Raw genomic sequence first — 13,882 nt, forward strand, 5'->3', positions numbered from 1 at the left:
TGATGCGGATATTAATTCTAGCTAGTTTGGGTTGTTCTGGATAAAATGTGGTAATTAGGTATGATAAGGGAAACGGTGGCTATAGCTTGCTCTTTTTGGGAAATGGAATTAGAGGCAATTGACTGCTGGTATGTGCTTTCAGATATAGATCGGTTTCCAAAATTTTTAACAAGGTGATTCTAAGGATGCTATTTCACTTCTGCAGAAAAAGAATGTAGATCATCCTGAGGATTGCTTTGGGGATGAGAATTTGCAATTAAGATTGGCTCAAATGGGGTCTGTCATTGAGATAACAAAGCACTGCTAATTTGGTCGCTCATTTTGCTTTATAGTGTGAGGAAGCTTAATTTCGGATAGCGAAGGGGCCATTTCGGCGTGTAAGACTCATTTCCAAAAGTAGTTCATGATCCTGATGACACAGTGAACCCTTAACGATACTATAAACTAATGAAGTTGTTATCCTTTTGTCAAAAATTTAAAAAAAAGAAAAATTAAGAATATTCATTTATCCATCACCTTGCCACATCACCTTGGTAGACCTCTTCGCATTGACAATTAAATCTTTTGGTACCAACTAAATATCTAAACCATCTTTTGGCCACATGTCCTACGTAAGATCAAGATTGATAGCAATTTTATTGAGAATTTCTAAAATACTGTTTTTTCTGCATTTTGTGGTGGACTTGAATTACTTAAGAGTGCTAAACATTCGAATTGAGATTTGAAACAGTAACTCTGAAAATACTATATCCGAAAGATAGAAATCTTGACAAGAAAACAGTTGGAGTAAGACACCCTAAAGGATATTGATAAACTCGACCAACATGGTAGAGGAGTGTCGGTGAAAGGAAGGAAGATACATGTAGCAGAGAACATAAGAAAACACCACGTTGATCATTCTTCAAATTCATGCATGTGATCCAAAAGATAATTGGCGGCCAGCTCCTCATTCTTGTTGCATGCAAAGAATACTTCCAAAACTATAGCTCTATCAAAGCCCATAGCTTCAAGCTGCAAAAAAATTGCATTATACAAACATAAGGCCATCATGCCAAAGCACAGCATAAATTGCCTTTAACAGCGATTTAAATTTAAAGCAGATATCCCATGGATTTTACAGCTTTCTTTTCCTATCATCAAAATGGGAAATTGATATATGCAACCCAGGAAATAAATTATTCTTTCACATTCTTCAGCTGGATATAATAAAAATCCACTCAAACAAACAAATCCAACAGATTATCCTCACGAAATTAGAATGTAAAAGAAATACCCATCTCAGAAGAAATGTTGTATGCATCATAACACAGAACTTAAGACTACTACTCTCCTAGAATTACATCCCAGAAGCAGCACTTAAATTCATTTTATTATGTCTAAAATCCTCATAAAAAAAGCAACAATGTGGATATAATACTGTTCTCGCCACAACTTTGAGATTTCAAAAACACTAATAAATGCAAAAACTGTAAGAGAGATTAATAAACTTACACGTTCAATGGCTTCTCGCTCCTCAGGGGTGACAGACACAGCCTGTGGCATTGCCGAAGCCAACTGACCCAGTAGATTCCTGTCTTACATTAAGATATGATCAGCATGTGCAACTATATATTAATAAATACTCAGAAAGACAGTAGAAAAGCATATTTATCTCACCCTTCTCCCTCAGCAGGTTCATTTATGAGGCGTAAAAAATCAGCTTGATGCTCTTGAATGAGCCGCATTAGATGTGGATTCTGCTTTCCCAGCTCCTGAAGCATGGGCTGCAATAATATAAAATTGCATGAGTTCTTCCATACTAACATAACCGGTAAAATTGACCAAGATATCAAGGGAACCTTTTCCTTAAAAAAAGATGAGCAATTCAATACCTGCAGGATTTGGGGATTTGCTTGCACCATAGCTCGCAATGCTTGGAACTGCAATAAAGGGTAATAAGATTACAAATTTCAATCACACCAATGAACAATCAGTACACACCCAGATAAACATGTTTGCCTACCTGTTGACTGTTGCGGAGGAAATCCAAGGTGCCTGCACCAGCATTTGCACCCATATTTGGAAGGCCCTGATTTCAAAAAGAAAAAGAATTCATTGCTTCACCCCTAATAATAGGGTTTATAACTACTAATCAGACAATATATACCTGCGGAAAGAGATCCAGTGGATTCGAATTAGGACCACCAGCAGGCGCTGCTGGCTGTGGAGCCTGTACAGGAGAATTAAGTGGTGGAGGATTTGTTGCCTGCCCACTCGTAGGAACTCGGGCAACCGGTGGAATTTCAGCTTGTTCAGGAATTCCCTGACATATTCACCTTTTATGTTAACATTTAACTTTAGTACACGTCTCTTTTCAGGCAATCTAGAGCAACATAAGTGGAATCTGATGCCTTTTTAGATTTCAAAACATGTGCTACAACACCTCTCTCAAAAAAATCTAGAAGACTGGTGACAAGCTATTGTAGTGACACGACAGTGCTGAAAGGATTTAAAATCACGAGAAAACTAGGAATTTCATAACAAAAGTTGAGCACAGTTGGGAGAAGAATTTAGTGATTTAAAGGGGAAGAAACAATTGGTTTTGGAAGAGCTCAACCTACACATGCGGGGAGTTGTCAAGTATGTGACAGTGTTAACTTGATATACATAGGTCCAATGGTATTAACTTAAGTTAGTACAATTGACGGGTACAATTGACGGTAACTTAACAAAATTAACTGAAAATCTAGCTGAAACTATTTTCAAACATGTATTAGAGACTTGCATTTTCAACCTCACAACACATGCCGGTATAACAGGAACATATCACACAGAAAAAGTACAGCTTAATTGTATTAGGTGATTACCTATCTCACTTAGTATGAAACAGCATTCAGTGTCGAACCAATAACAAACAAGATCCGGTCACTGAGTTAACAGCAACAAAATAGGGTCTGAACTTACAGAATACAGATATTCCACAGCTCTTTCAGGGTTGTTAAATGCAGCACGTAAAGCACGAACAACAGTATCCCGGTCCCAACTTCCTCCACCCATATCAAGAATCTGTTGAATGGTAGACTCTAAATTATTTCCTGCAACAAGATTTGATGCAGCTTGGCCATACACATCAGATCCTGGGCTGCAAAAACCCAAAAAGGATTAATAAAATGATAGATATAGAAGGTAACTATGGAAATAAAAAATAATAAAAAATAGAAGTTTATTGCATAGAACATATTTTTAACTATAAAAAATGACATGCAAAATATAATATATAACAAGAACTCACGACGCAGTAGGGGCTGTGGTAGGAGCTGCAGTAGGAGCAGTTTGAGGGGCAGGCTGTGGCCTACACAGTTCAAAATGGGCAAAAGAGAAAATTAATCAACGGTTAAACACACATTACATTTCTCGAGTATTAGCATAAATATGCTTATTCAATAGAGCAACATCAAGTCAACATAATGAGGGAACAACACTCACAACACTACAGCTGAGGGGGGAACTTGAGATGTTGTAGATGGTGCTGTTGAGGTAGGAGTACTTGCGGGTTGAGCCTACAGAAACATTGGCTAGATTAGAGGGACTCTGATTACCATTTGAAAGCATAAAACAGTGACCAAGTAAAAACAAAAGACCATATAAAGTAAGTACCATAAGTAATTATTTTGTGAGTCTTCGATATATGATTTACGGCAAATATGTATTTAACACATGACAATTCATAACAACGAGTTACAAATTTACATTTTCATAAAAATGAGGACAATTAGAACACATTCTCCAAAGAATTAAGCAACAGAACATCTTTACAGTCCATCTTTACAGTCCAATCCAAATCACCAATGTCTACAAAATCAATTAACATACCTATATAAAATATGTGATTGGAAAACAATTTTTCTGTCATAATTCAGTGTAAAAGAAGAAAAACCAAGAGTCAAATTCCATGATCTCATCTCATCCCACTATCTCTTCCTTTATTAAGAAAATTTAGAAATGTTTTAATGAGAATAGGCTTGATAGTCTAATAATTCTTATATAACATTTGTCCAAGAATTATCTTTAATCAAGCTCTGAGAATATATCTAATAACTGAGACCTAGAAAGACGTCAATAAACACAAAACCAACCAATGAAACAGAAAATCCCCACAACAATATGTTTAAATCTTTAATTGCAAACAAAACAAAACTATCTCTTTCTCAGATGCAAGAAAAGAGTTCTACATAGAAATTTGATAAAAGTAAACCCTAGAGCTTCCAATCCTCTTAGAAGAACAGAATTTGAGCAAGGGAGTTTTCAGCAGCATTTTCAAACTTACCTGACTTGTTGCAGCGCCTGACGTACCTGATGCTCCACTTGGCGAAACCTTAGTCTACATTTTATGGCACAAAGAAATCAAACATATTCATGCGTGATTAAAACAGTTAATTTCTTCATAACTTGAACAAAAGAGACAATGAAACCCACCTTGCTTAACATGATAACAATAAAACTATTTTCAGCAACTTTATTTTCTTCAAGAGTTGTTGTATCCTTAAGAACTTTCCCCTGATAAATGAGCATCTGTTGAGAAGCAGGGTATACATCTGCCCCCTGAACTGTCTCTATGTTCTTCTTGACATCAACAACCTTAAAAAACAAATAATAAAAAAATCACAAATTGGAGAAGTGGAACTAGTCAAGGAAGCAGAACTTTGTAGTGTACAAGTAACCTTAGAGTCAGCAGAAGCACAAATTGAAGGCTCAACAATTCAATTGAACAGATAAAATATAATGAAATTGGTCAATATCAGTACTAATTTTCCACAGCAGTGCTTACAGAACAGCAATTTATAAAAGTTCAAAGATTTCAATTCGTAAAAGTTCACCAGCTTATACAGGACATGAACTGACGTCCATGGATATAAGAAGCTCAATGAATTCAATTTATTATCAAATTGCAAATTCAGAAATCTGTCATTAACACAAGAATTCCATTCCAATTGACCCAACACAAACGCAAATAGAAAAAACGCCAACAAAACATAAATGCATCCAAATTTGAATTTTGAAAAACCAAAAGAAAACAGAATTCTTAAAACTAAAGCAATTTTTATCCGCATAGGTTTTCCAGCATGTTCGGCCAATCAAACCGTTTGAAAAACAACAATCAGAAACCCTAATTCACTGACAGTTCCTAAATCCCGAAAATCTAAAAAATTGAATCAAAAGTCACGTCAAATAAGCACAAGTATTCCCCTTTTCCATCTAACAAATAAGAAATTAAGAGACTTTGTTTTTTTTTTTTTTTTTTTTTTTTTTCAATATCGTACCAAGTCTTCGGGTTTCACTTCGATCTCGAAGTTAGTACCCTTCAGTGTCTTCACGAAAACCTTCATCTTCTTCCTACGATGTAAATATTTCCGTACAGTTCCGACTACCCGGCGAGTCTCCAATATCAGGTTCCGGCCGGCGACACCTTTATAGAGAGAAAGAGAGAGAGAGGGGAAAGTCACTGCGAGAACGAAATTACTAAAAGCACGATCGCTGTTCTTCCTTTTATAACAAGAAGATGGGCCATGATCAGGTAGTAGCGATATTTGTAGGAGTGGTTTAAAAGCCCATTCAATAAGCTCCACGAAGGTCATGTGGCACGTGTCAATTACAGATTGGATTTTGTTAAACTTCGTTTCGGTAGTACCGGAGTGAGCTAGATTTCTGTGTCCCGGCAACGACTAGTTTGTGAGAGTGATTCATTGGGATTTATCCGTATATATTAAGTGGCACGTGAGAACTGACCACGGCACGTGTGAAAAGTGTAGGGCCGCTTTGGTTTCTAATTCATGTGGCCCGTTGGATTTTATTACTTCTTGTCGGTTTTGTTTTGATGCAATTGAGAATGACGAATGGTTAGGGAGAAAATTTTGGAGCTTTCTATATATCTTGCCGTAGATAAACTTTTTTTTTTGGGCCGTGGGCCTGTTAATGGAGTAAATAAAGAAATTATTTTGACGACCAAAAAAATTAATAAATAAAGAGATTGTTTCGTATACACGACAAGTATATAGAATGGAAAATGAAATTTGGTAAGATCGGGAAACATTTTCAAGACATTTGATTAATGGACGGTCTCTTTGGGAAAAAAATAAAAAATAAAAAGTGATTAGACTAATACATAACAAAAACAAATAATAAATGGTGTCCAAATTTTTTTAATAAGTATGACCTACTTAGATGGATAATTCAGTTATTTTAATCTTTATTTTCACAATTTCTCTATAAACTTCTTATTTTTTATATTCAAAATTTGTTAGCAAACATTAAACAAGACTTTCTTGTCATACCGTGGGCCAAGTGATTGTAAATTTACGATTATAAACTATTTTGGAGCATTTTTTGATACTTAATATTTGAAATAATATTTTTAGAAGACAGACTTTAAGAAATAAAATATACATTTTGAACTTAAAAATGCATTTGTTTGCACCTCGAATAATAAGGCATACACCTTATAGATATACTTAAATATAATAATTTTATTTTTATTTTATAAAATTTATGTTGTATAATTATTATTATCTATAAACTAGGAGTGTATGTTTTATTGTATATTTATTTATACTTCTTCATTTTACATTTTTGTTATATTTATATTTTTTATCTTTAATTTCATATCAATTTAAATATATATTTAATTTTTGTAATATCAAAATTAATTTCCAAAAACGCAATGCCCTAAGGCTTACTCTTCAACTCATAATAACGAAAATGCCTAGTCTTGTACCTTCCTCTTTTAAAATACTATTTTGGAGTCAGAACAAAGAATGACAAAATATATATATATATATATATATATATTTTAATTTTGGAGTAATAATTAAATGAGCTTTTGCTGCCCTACTAAATTTTCCAATGAAGAAAAAAAAAATATATATATATATATATGGACTTGTTTTGTTGTGTTATTTGTTTTTATTTTCAAAATAGAAAAATAAAAAACTGTTTTTTATTGTTTTAGAAAAAAAAATTGGATATTTGAAAATTCAGAATTTCGAGCATTTACGATGGTCCAGATGCCCAACTCATATGAATGGTCCCAAATACCTAGCCCATTTTAGTGGCCTCATCTGCTAGGCCAACTTAGGTGATCCTAAACCCTGAATTAGCACATTAAGGTGTTTTTAGGTTTAAGTCTAGTTAAGGGTTATCATCAGAGTCTTACATTGATCATTGACTACACCCTAGTTTAGTATATAAAGGTAGACTTAAAATTCCAAAAACAACTTGATTGGCATTTTCGGAAATATCCAATTGATCGGTGGGTTATTACAAATGCTGTCAGAGTTGTTGCTACGTTAAAATAATTTATAGGCAAAAGAGGTGAGTAGACTTTTAAACCAGTGTTCTAAAAGGCGCAATGCGTCGTCAGACGGCAAAGTCAAGCCTTAAACCTTATTGTGGCGTTTGATATGCAGGATAGATTTAGATCGGACAGAACAGGTTCGGATCAGACATGATTGAATAGAATACAATAGTACAGTTCTGTGTTAGGCAGAATTCCGGACTGAATGGAGGACTAGTTGTCACATGTTTGATACAGTATAATTTTTTATTTTTTTAAAATGAAAAATTTAAAAATGATCTTTATATTTACAAAAAAATATATATATTATATTTAATTAAAATTGTAAGTTTATATATTTATATTTACATAAAAAAAATTTAAAATTTTTTTTTTTACATCCACAAATTATATTAATATATAATTTTAGATATAAATTAAAATTAAATTATAATATAGTATTTCATAAATAACAATCAACTAAAAATAAAAATAAAAATAATTTAATGGGATTTATAATTAGAATTAAAAAATATATACTTGTTTCCTAGGAGGCCATCGGGCCCAATTAATTTTTCTCTACACTGAGTCTTCGATTAGTAGGCAACTCATTTGTTTGCGCTGTTTTCTCATTATGAACGGAATTAGTTCTGCAAGGACCATTTTCATAAGCAACAAATGAACAGAACTTTAATTAGTGGAATAGATGGTTCCCATAAACAAATTTTAGAAAAGAAAACCAATTTGACCAAAAAACAAGCTGCAGACTAATCTAAAGAAAGGTAAATGCAATTCCTTTCCTAATCAACCACAAAATCTGAAGAATGTTATATTAAACTACAAAAAAACGAAAAAAAAAAAAAAAAGGCATTGCAAAAGAAGGTTTCTATCATATATCATTTTCCTTTCCACTTTCCTTGTTTTCCTTACCAATCTCCTTAACATTTTCCTCGTCTTCAGTAGCTATCTCAGATGCCACAGCAGCAGTCATAAGAGAGTCCAATTTCTCAGACTTCCCCAGCACAATCTCAATCTGAAAGAAAAAGAGAAAGGTTTCAGCAGCCAAATAAAATATACTATCGGAATTTTATGAAAAAATTGTTCATAAATTCGAACTCCCAACTATGGATAACTGACCTTGGCCTTCTGTACCACTGTGAAATAGTTCCACTGATCACAAACACCTGCGCCTCCACTATTGCAGTAGCAGACCACAACATAGTAAGAATTGCCAAATGTGAAATAAGCAGGCACCCAACTATCTTGCTTCTACACACAAGTATATTCTCCATTGGATTCCCATGGCACAATCTTCCCATTCAACCTGGCAAACACCAAGAACACAACAATGGGCCCATAATAGACAACCAACCCCCATATCAAACTGGACAGAACCACGAACAAACCTAGGTACTTAGAAAGAGCATCAGACACAACACCGATTATGCTCACAATCAACTCAATTCTATGCTGGTTAGCCACGATTATCCACGAAAGAAACCCAATCACAAAAACACAAAAACCAGCACCAAAATCCTATAAATCAATGGGAAGGAATCGCTACAAGACAAGCTAACCGTACTTGCCATGAACCAATAAACGTTGAAGAAAATGGGTATAAAAATGAAAAACGAAAGCGATGCAGAGATGCAAAAATTCATACTCACCGGCTGTGTTTGTTCCTCGGAGAGATGCAAAGGTCCGGCGAAAAATACAATCGTTCACCGAGGAAGAGAGCTGCTTCAATTGTTGACACAATCCGGTGAGGAGTTGCTTCGGTGAGAGACACCAGCGAGGGAGAGAAGAGCTTCGGCGATTTTGGGACAAAAGTGACCCAGGTGTAGAAAGGGTTTGATTTGGCCTGCTGGCATGGGACACAATTACTGTTTGGGATATCCTGTCCCCTTATCAAAATGTTGCTACCAAACACCGAACTGGGTCACAGTCCTGTCCTAACTTGCCCAATCAAGTGAAATAAACATGGCCTATGAGTCTAGGTATGTCTAAGCGAAGCTTAGGCATGAAAAGACGTTTCATAATTATATTATTATTTTAATTATTATAACGCTACTAAATAAATAAAATAATTCATCTTTTAAATGTTAAATATATATAAGTCTATATTACCTTATATGTGTAATAAATATAAATTAACATGTTATTGATCATAACAAATTTATAAAAATTCATGTTTTCTAAGTTTCCAACAACAGATTAGTTTCAAAACATATATATTACAAACCTACAAGTACCTAAGAATTGCAAAATTAATACATACTTTAATTATTACCATAATCTAATTATTGTCTAATTTTTTATCGGATTCCAATTCAATATCTACATTTTCATCAAACTCATCTTCCATGCCATCCGATACAAAATCATTTTCCTCAAGTTCCCTAATTTCAACTTGAGCATTTCTAAAACTTTTTTTAGATAGTAACGTATCATTCTCCATCTCATCATCACAACTTTCGGCAATGCATGATTGTGCATTACTAGTATCATTTGCTAGTAAAGTCTCTAATTCCTTTTTTCTATTTCATTTTTTCCTTTTTTTGTTATAATTTCTCTCTAATTTCTTAATCCTTATACATTATGTTTTCATTTTTTTTGTTTAAGAAAAAAAAACTTAAACTTAAAAAGTTTCCATTTTTTAACAATTTTTTTTATTTTTTTTATTTTTTATGAATTGTTTTTTAATATTTTTTAAAAATAATCTTAGAAAAAAAAAATTGAACAAAAAGGCTTGGGCCTTTTAGCTCCTAGGTGTGCATTAGGCGGTCAACATAGCATAAATCATTTTTTTCTAAGCCTTACTACTATACGAGGCGTTATCTAAAAGTATCACGCCTAGATGACATATTTTTCCATCTTTTAAAACACTGTTTTAAACTAATCAACCACAAACGTGCATGTAGGTCCCGTGGTACAAAAACCTTTTTTTTTTTTTTTTTGGTTGTTTTTTGTTTTCAATCATTACTTTCAAAAAACAATGGTCAAACACTGGTTTCATTTAGTGATACAAAATTGGTGGTTTGGATTACTTTTTATTATGTTAAAAGTGTTTCCAAAATAAAGAAAAACAAACAAAAAATTTGTTTCCTAATTTTTATTCTTTCAAAAATTTTTTTTAAAATAACGATCAATGCCTTATAAATGTATTAAACAATTATTTTCAATTTTCTGAAAGAAAAAAATATTTTAAAAATAGCTAGCCAAACATATTCTCCTCAAATATATCCGAAAATACATTTTCATAGAAGATTTTAAAATAATAAACAATTCAAAAACTAGATGACCAAAAAGAAACAATATATGGTGTGCAATATTTTATAGATACTAATCCAATAAATAAATGAATAAACATGGAAGAATGACCAAATATGTAAAATGAATCTAAGCATCTAACAACAAGCAACATAAATTTCATATTGAATTATTTATTATATTTGTCTAGCAATAAAATTTGAAACTTTTTAAAGCCTAATCCTTCTTGAGTGTTTGAGTAGTGTTATTATAAAGAATGGACAAGTATATTAAATAGTAGTGTTACAGACACCAAAATATACACAAAAGTTATTTATCAAATGATACATGTTAATACATTATTTGATTGACACATTCATATAATTTAAATAAAGATAAATGAATGCTTAAATGAATAAATGTTATCACCATTAAATGGTTGGTTAAAAAAAAAAAACCTTTAATATTAATGATTAATAATATTTACTTATATTTATAATTATTATGAAATTAGGTTACTTTCTTTCAATTTGATTCCCATGTTTTAAGCGTAAATATATTTATAATCATTATGAAATCAGCTTACTCTCTTTCAATTTGATTCTCATGCTTTAAGCTTAAATACCCTTGAATTAAATATATTCAATATTTATAATGGAAAAATGGCTAAGAAATTCTGACTAATAAAATCTACCACTTTTATGGTGTATTTTATTAATATATCAAAGCATTTTATTAATATATCAAAAGGAAATAATAATATGCATTTTATTAAAAAAATATTTTTTATTAGTTCACCGTTAAAAATCAAAAAAAAAAGAAAGAAAAAAAAAAGAAAAGGTCATCTTTGAAGAAAATAATAATAATAATAAAAAATAAATAATCAAGAAGCAACTCATTTTTTCTCCTCCCCCCCCCCCCCCCCCCCCCTTGCATTTGTTTATGTGTATTATAGAGTCAGGTTTACATTAGGTCAACTTGATAATTTTAATATTGAATATTTTTTTATTAACTTTTGGATCTCATCAAAAATTATAATTTAAAATTTAATTAGTGATAAATTATAGATATATTAAATACTAAACCTTATTTAGGGAAAGTGAACACAAAATGTAAATTTGTTTTAATATCTTAGTCATTAAAATGATCTAAGAGCTAAAACATAAAATTATGTTGATTTTACAATCAGATTGATCTAATTGAAGCCTAGTTAATAATACATGCCAATTTAAAGGTGACAATTCATGATACCAGATTGTGTTCAAGTCAACTTATTTATTAACCTATTGATTTATTAACCTATTGAAATTGTTCAACCTTAGTCATTAATCCTATTAGAAATTTTTAGTCCAAACACAACATGTTTAACGAAAAGGTAACATGACACAATCTATATAACTTATTTATTAAATAGGTTACTTTAGGTGAACATAACCTGTTTATGGAAAATTGGTCCAATTATATAAATTAAATTATTTTAAATTAATTGCTACAAAAAATCTAAAAATAATTTAATCATGAAATAACCGTAATCTAAAATATATATCTAAAGCCAAATAATTATATTTACAACTTTTTTTTTACACTAACACAATATATAACAACATCATAATTTCATATAATCGTTAAATATAGATATATATATATATATATATAATAAAACTAATATTTAGTCCTTTAAAAATAACATAAAAAATTAATAATCTATTTTTTTATATTTTAAATAATTTTAGATATATTATTATTATTTTGGTTTGTTAAGTTCATAGTTTTATTAAACATATATTAAAGTAAATAAATATTAAAGAGAAGTAATATTACAACTCTAAATAAATATGTAACTCAATAATTAAAATTTAGTAATGGTAAATTTAATATTTTAAAATAATAATTTAAATGAGTTACAAGTGTGTCGGGTTGTGATGCATGATAATCAACATATTTAGTTAAATGGGTCAATTTGAATCAATGATAGGTTAAGTAGATGCAAAAAAAAATATTTAATAATTATATTAAACGAGTTGATCCAAATTAATCAAAACCCATTTATAGGAAACTCAAGTTTGTTAACTATGTATCATTTTCAAATTGTGTTATTGTATCATGACTTAAATTATCATACCTATCAATTTATTATCTTTGTATGCAAATGCCTCACTCTTAATACTCTTTTACAAAGAAGAAAGCATAATTCGACCACAAAGGATATATGATGGATTGGCATGCTTGAAAGGATTTTTTTTTTCTTTTGTTTTTTTAAATTTTTGTATTTTTTTTTTTTTGGGGTAAGAAATTAAGAGAGATATTTTTTTTTATGCTACAAAAATAAAGAGAGATCTTTGTGGTGTCAATTTTTAAGGGAGGATTTATCGTAAATGTAAGTGTACATAAAGAAAAACAAACCAAAAAAGGAAACATTTCTCCAAAAAATAATTACTTAACTATTAAAATAGTATTTTAAACACGTATAATATATACATAGTTTGTCCGAGGAAGCTAATATAAACTTTGTTTAAAATACACAAATTTTATACCAAAATGAAACTTATAATATGAGGACTACAGATCAGGTTTTACCTTTCGAAGATCAAACCGGTGGTGGTAAGGATCCAACCGAGAAGCTCGGGAATTAATTGTCCTTGGATCTCCCAATCTAACAAGTTGCAAATAAAAAGGTCAAAATATGGGAAAAGAGTTGGTGGAGACGATAGAAACTCACCAAAACCAAGGGTTCCGGCAAGCCACCATGGTTGCCGGTAAACATCGCCAACGCGAGCACGATAGGCGGCCACTGCCCATGAAATTTGGTTGGTTGATCGGCCTGAAGGTGGATAACAATGTGGTAGGGATGGTGTAACAAAAAGGTTGCTAGATTGAAGCGGACGGAACTGCAGTCGAAAAACATGCCGATCCCTACGCACCACTACCTACTGGCGATGAAATTTGGCAAACTATCCAGTTTCAAGGGTCAACCTAGTGGTCCAGAGTGTGCACACCGATGGTGACTGGAGCGTGGTTGACCAACAATGGATAGTTCTCTCTCCTCCCTCTTCTTTCTCTTTCTCTCTCCTCTCCACCAATTAAAACCACTTATAGATGCCACTATGCACTCACAAAATTGGTTAGGTTTTTGACAGATGGCACAATGTCAATGGATACTATGCACACGTTTTTCACACATGCACAGATTGGTAGCTGGTAAATGCAGTCTCGAAAAAATTTATCAAACTTCAAAGGTACATAACTTTTTAAGCATATGTTCAAATTAAGTGTGTCGCTAGTCTATGAACTTATAACAATAAGTACTCTATAACCATGTACAAG

At 31.8% G+C, this 13,882-nt stretch overlaps 1 protein-coding gene across 1 annotated transcript; it reads right to left on the bottom strand.

The window, feature by feature from the left end:
• Window positions 1–612: 612 nt before the first annotated feature.
• Window positions 613–5,503, bottom strand: LOC107416575 (ubiquitin receptor RAD23d). The gene is made up of 12 exons (XM_016025081.4): window positions 5,301–5,503; window positions 4,456–4,617; window positions 4,307–4,360; window positions 3,466–3,539; window positions 3,272–3,331; window positions 2,944–3,121; window positions 2,147–2,302; window positions 2,003–2,068; window positions 1,872–1,919; window positions 1,657–1,763; window positions 1,492–1,570; window positions 613–1,011 (listed from the first exon to the last, which is right to left on the bottom strand). The coding sequence occupies exons 1-12, from the start codon at window positions 5,364–5,366 to the stop codon at window positions 895–897; spliced, it is 1,167 nt and encodes a 388-aa protein (XP_015880567.1). The 5' UTR covers window positions 5,367–5,503; the 3' UTR covers window positions 613–894.
• Window positions 5,504–13,882: the final 8,379 nt, after the last annotated feature.

The sequence above is a fragment of the Ziziphus jujuba genome, chromosome 4, assembly GCF_031755915.1.
Source record: "Ziziphus jujuba cultivar Dongzao chromosome 4, ASM3175591v1".
Taxonomy (NCBI): domain Eukaryota; kingdom Viridiplantae; phylum Streptophyta; class Magnoliopsida; order Rosales; family Rhamnaceae; genus Ziziphus; species Ziziphus jujuba.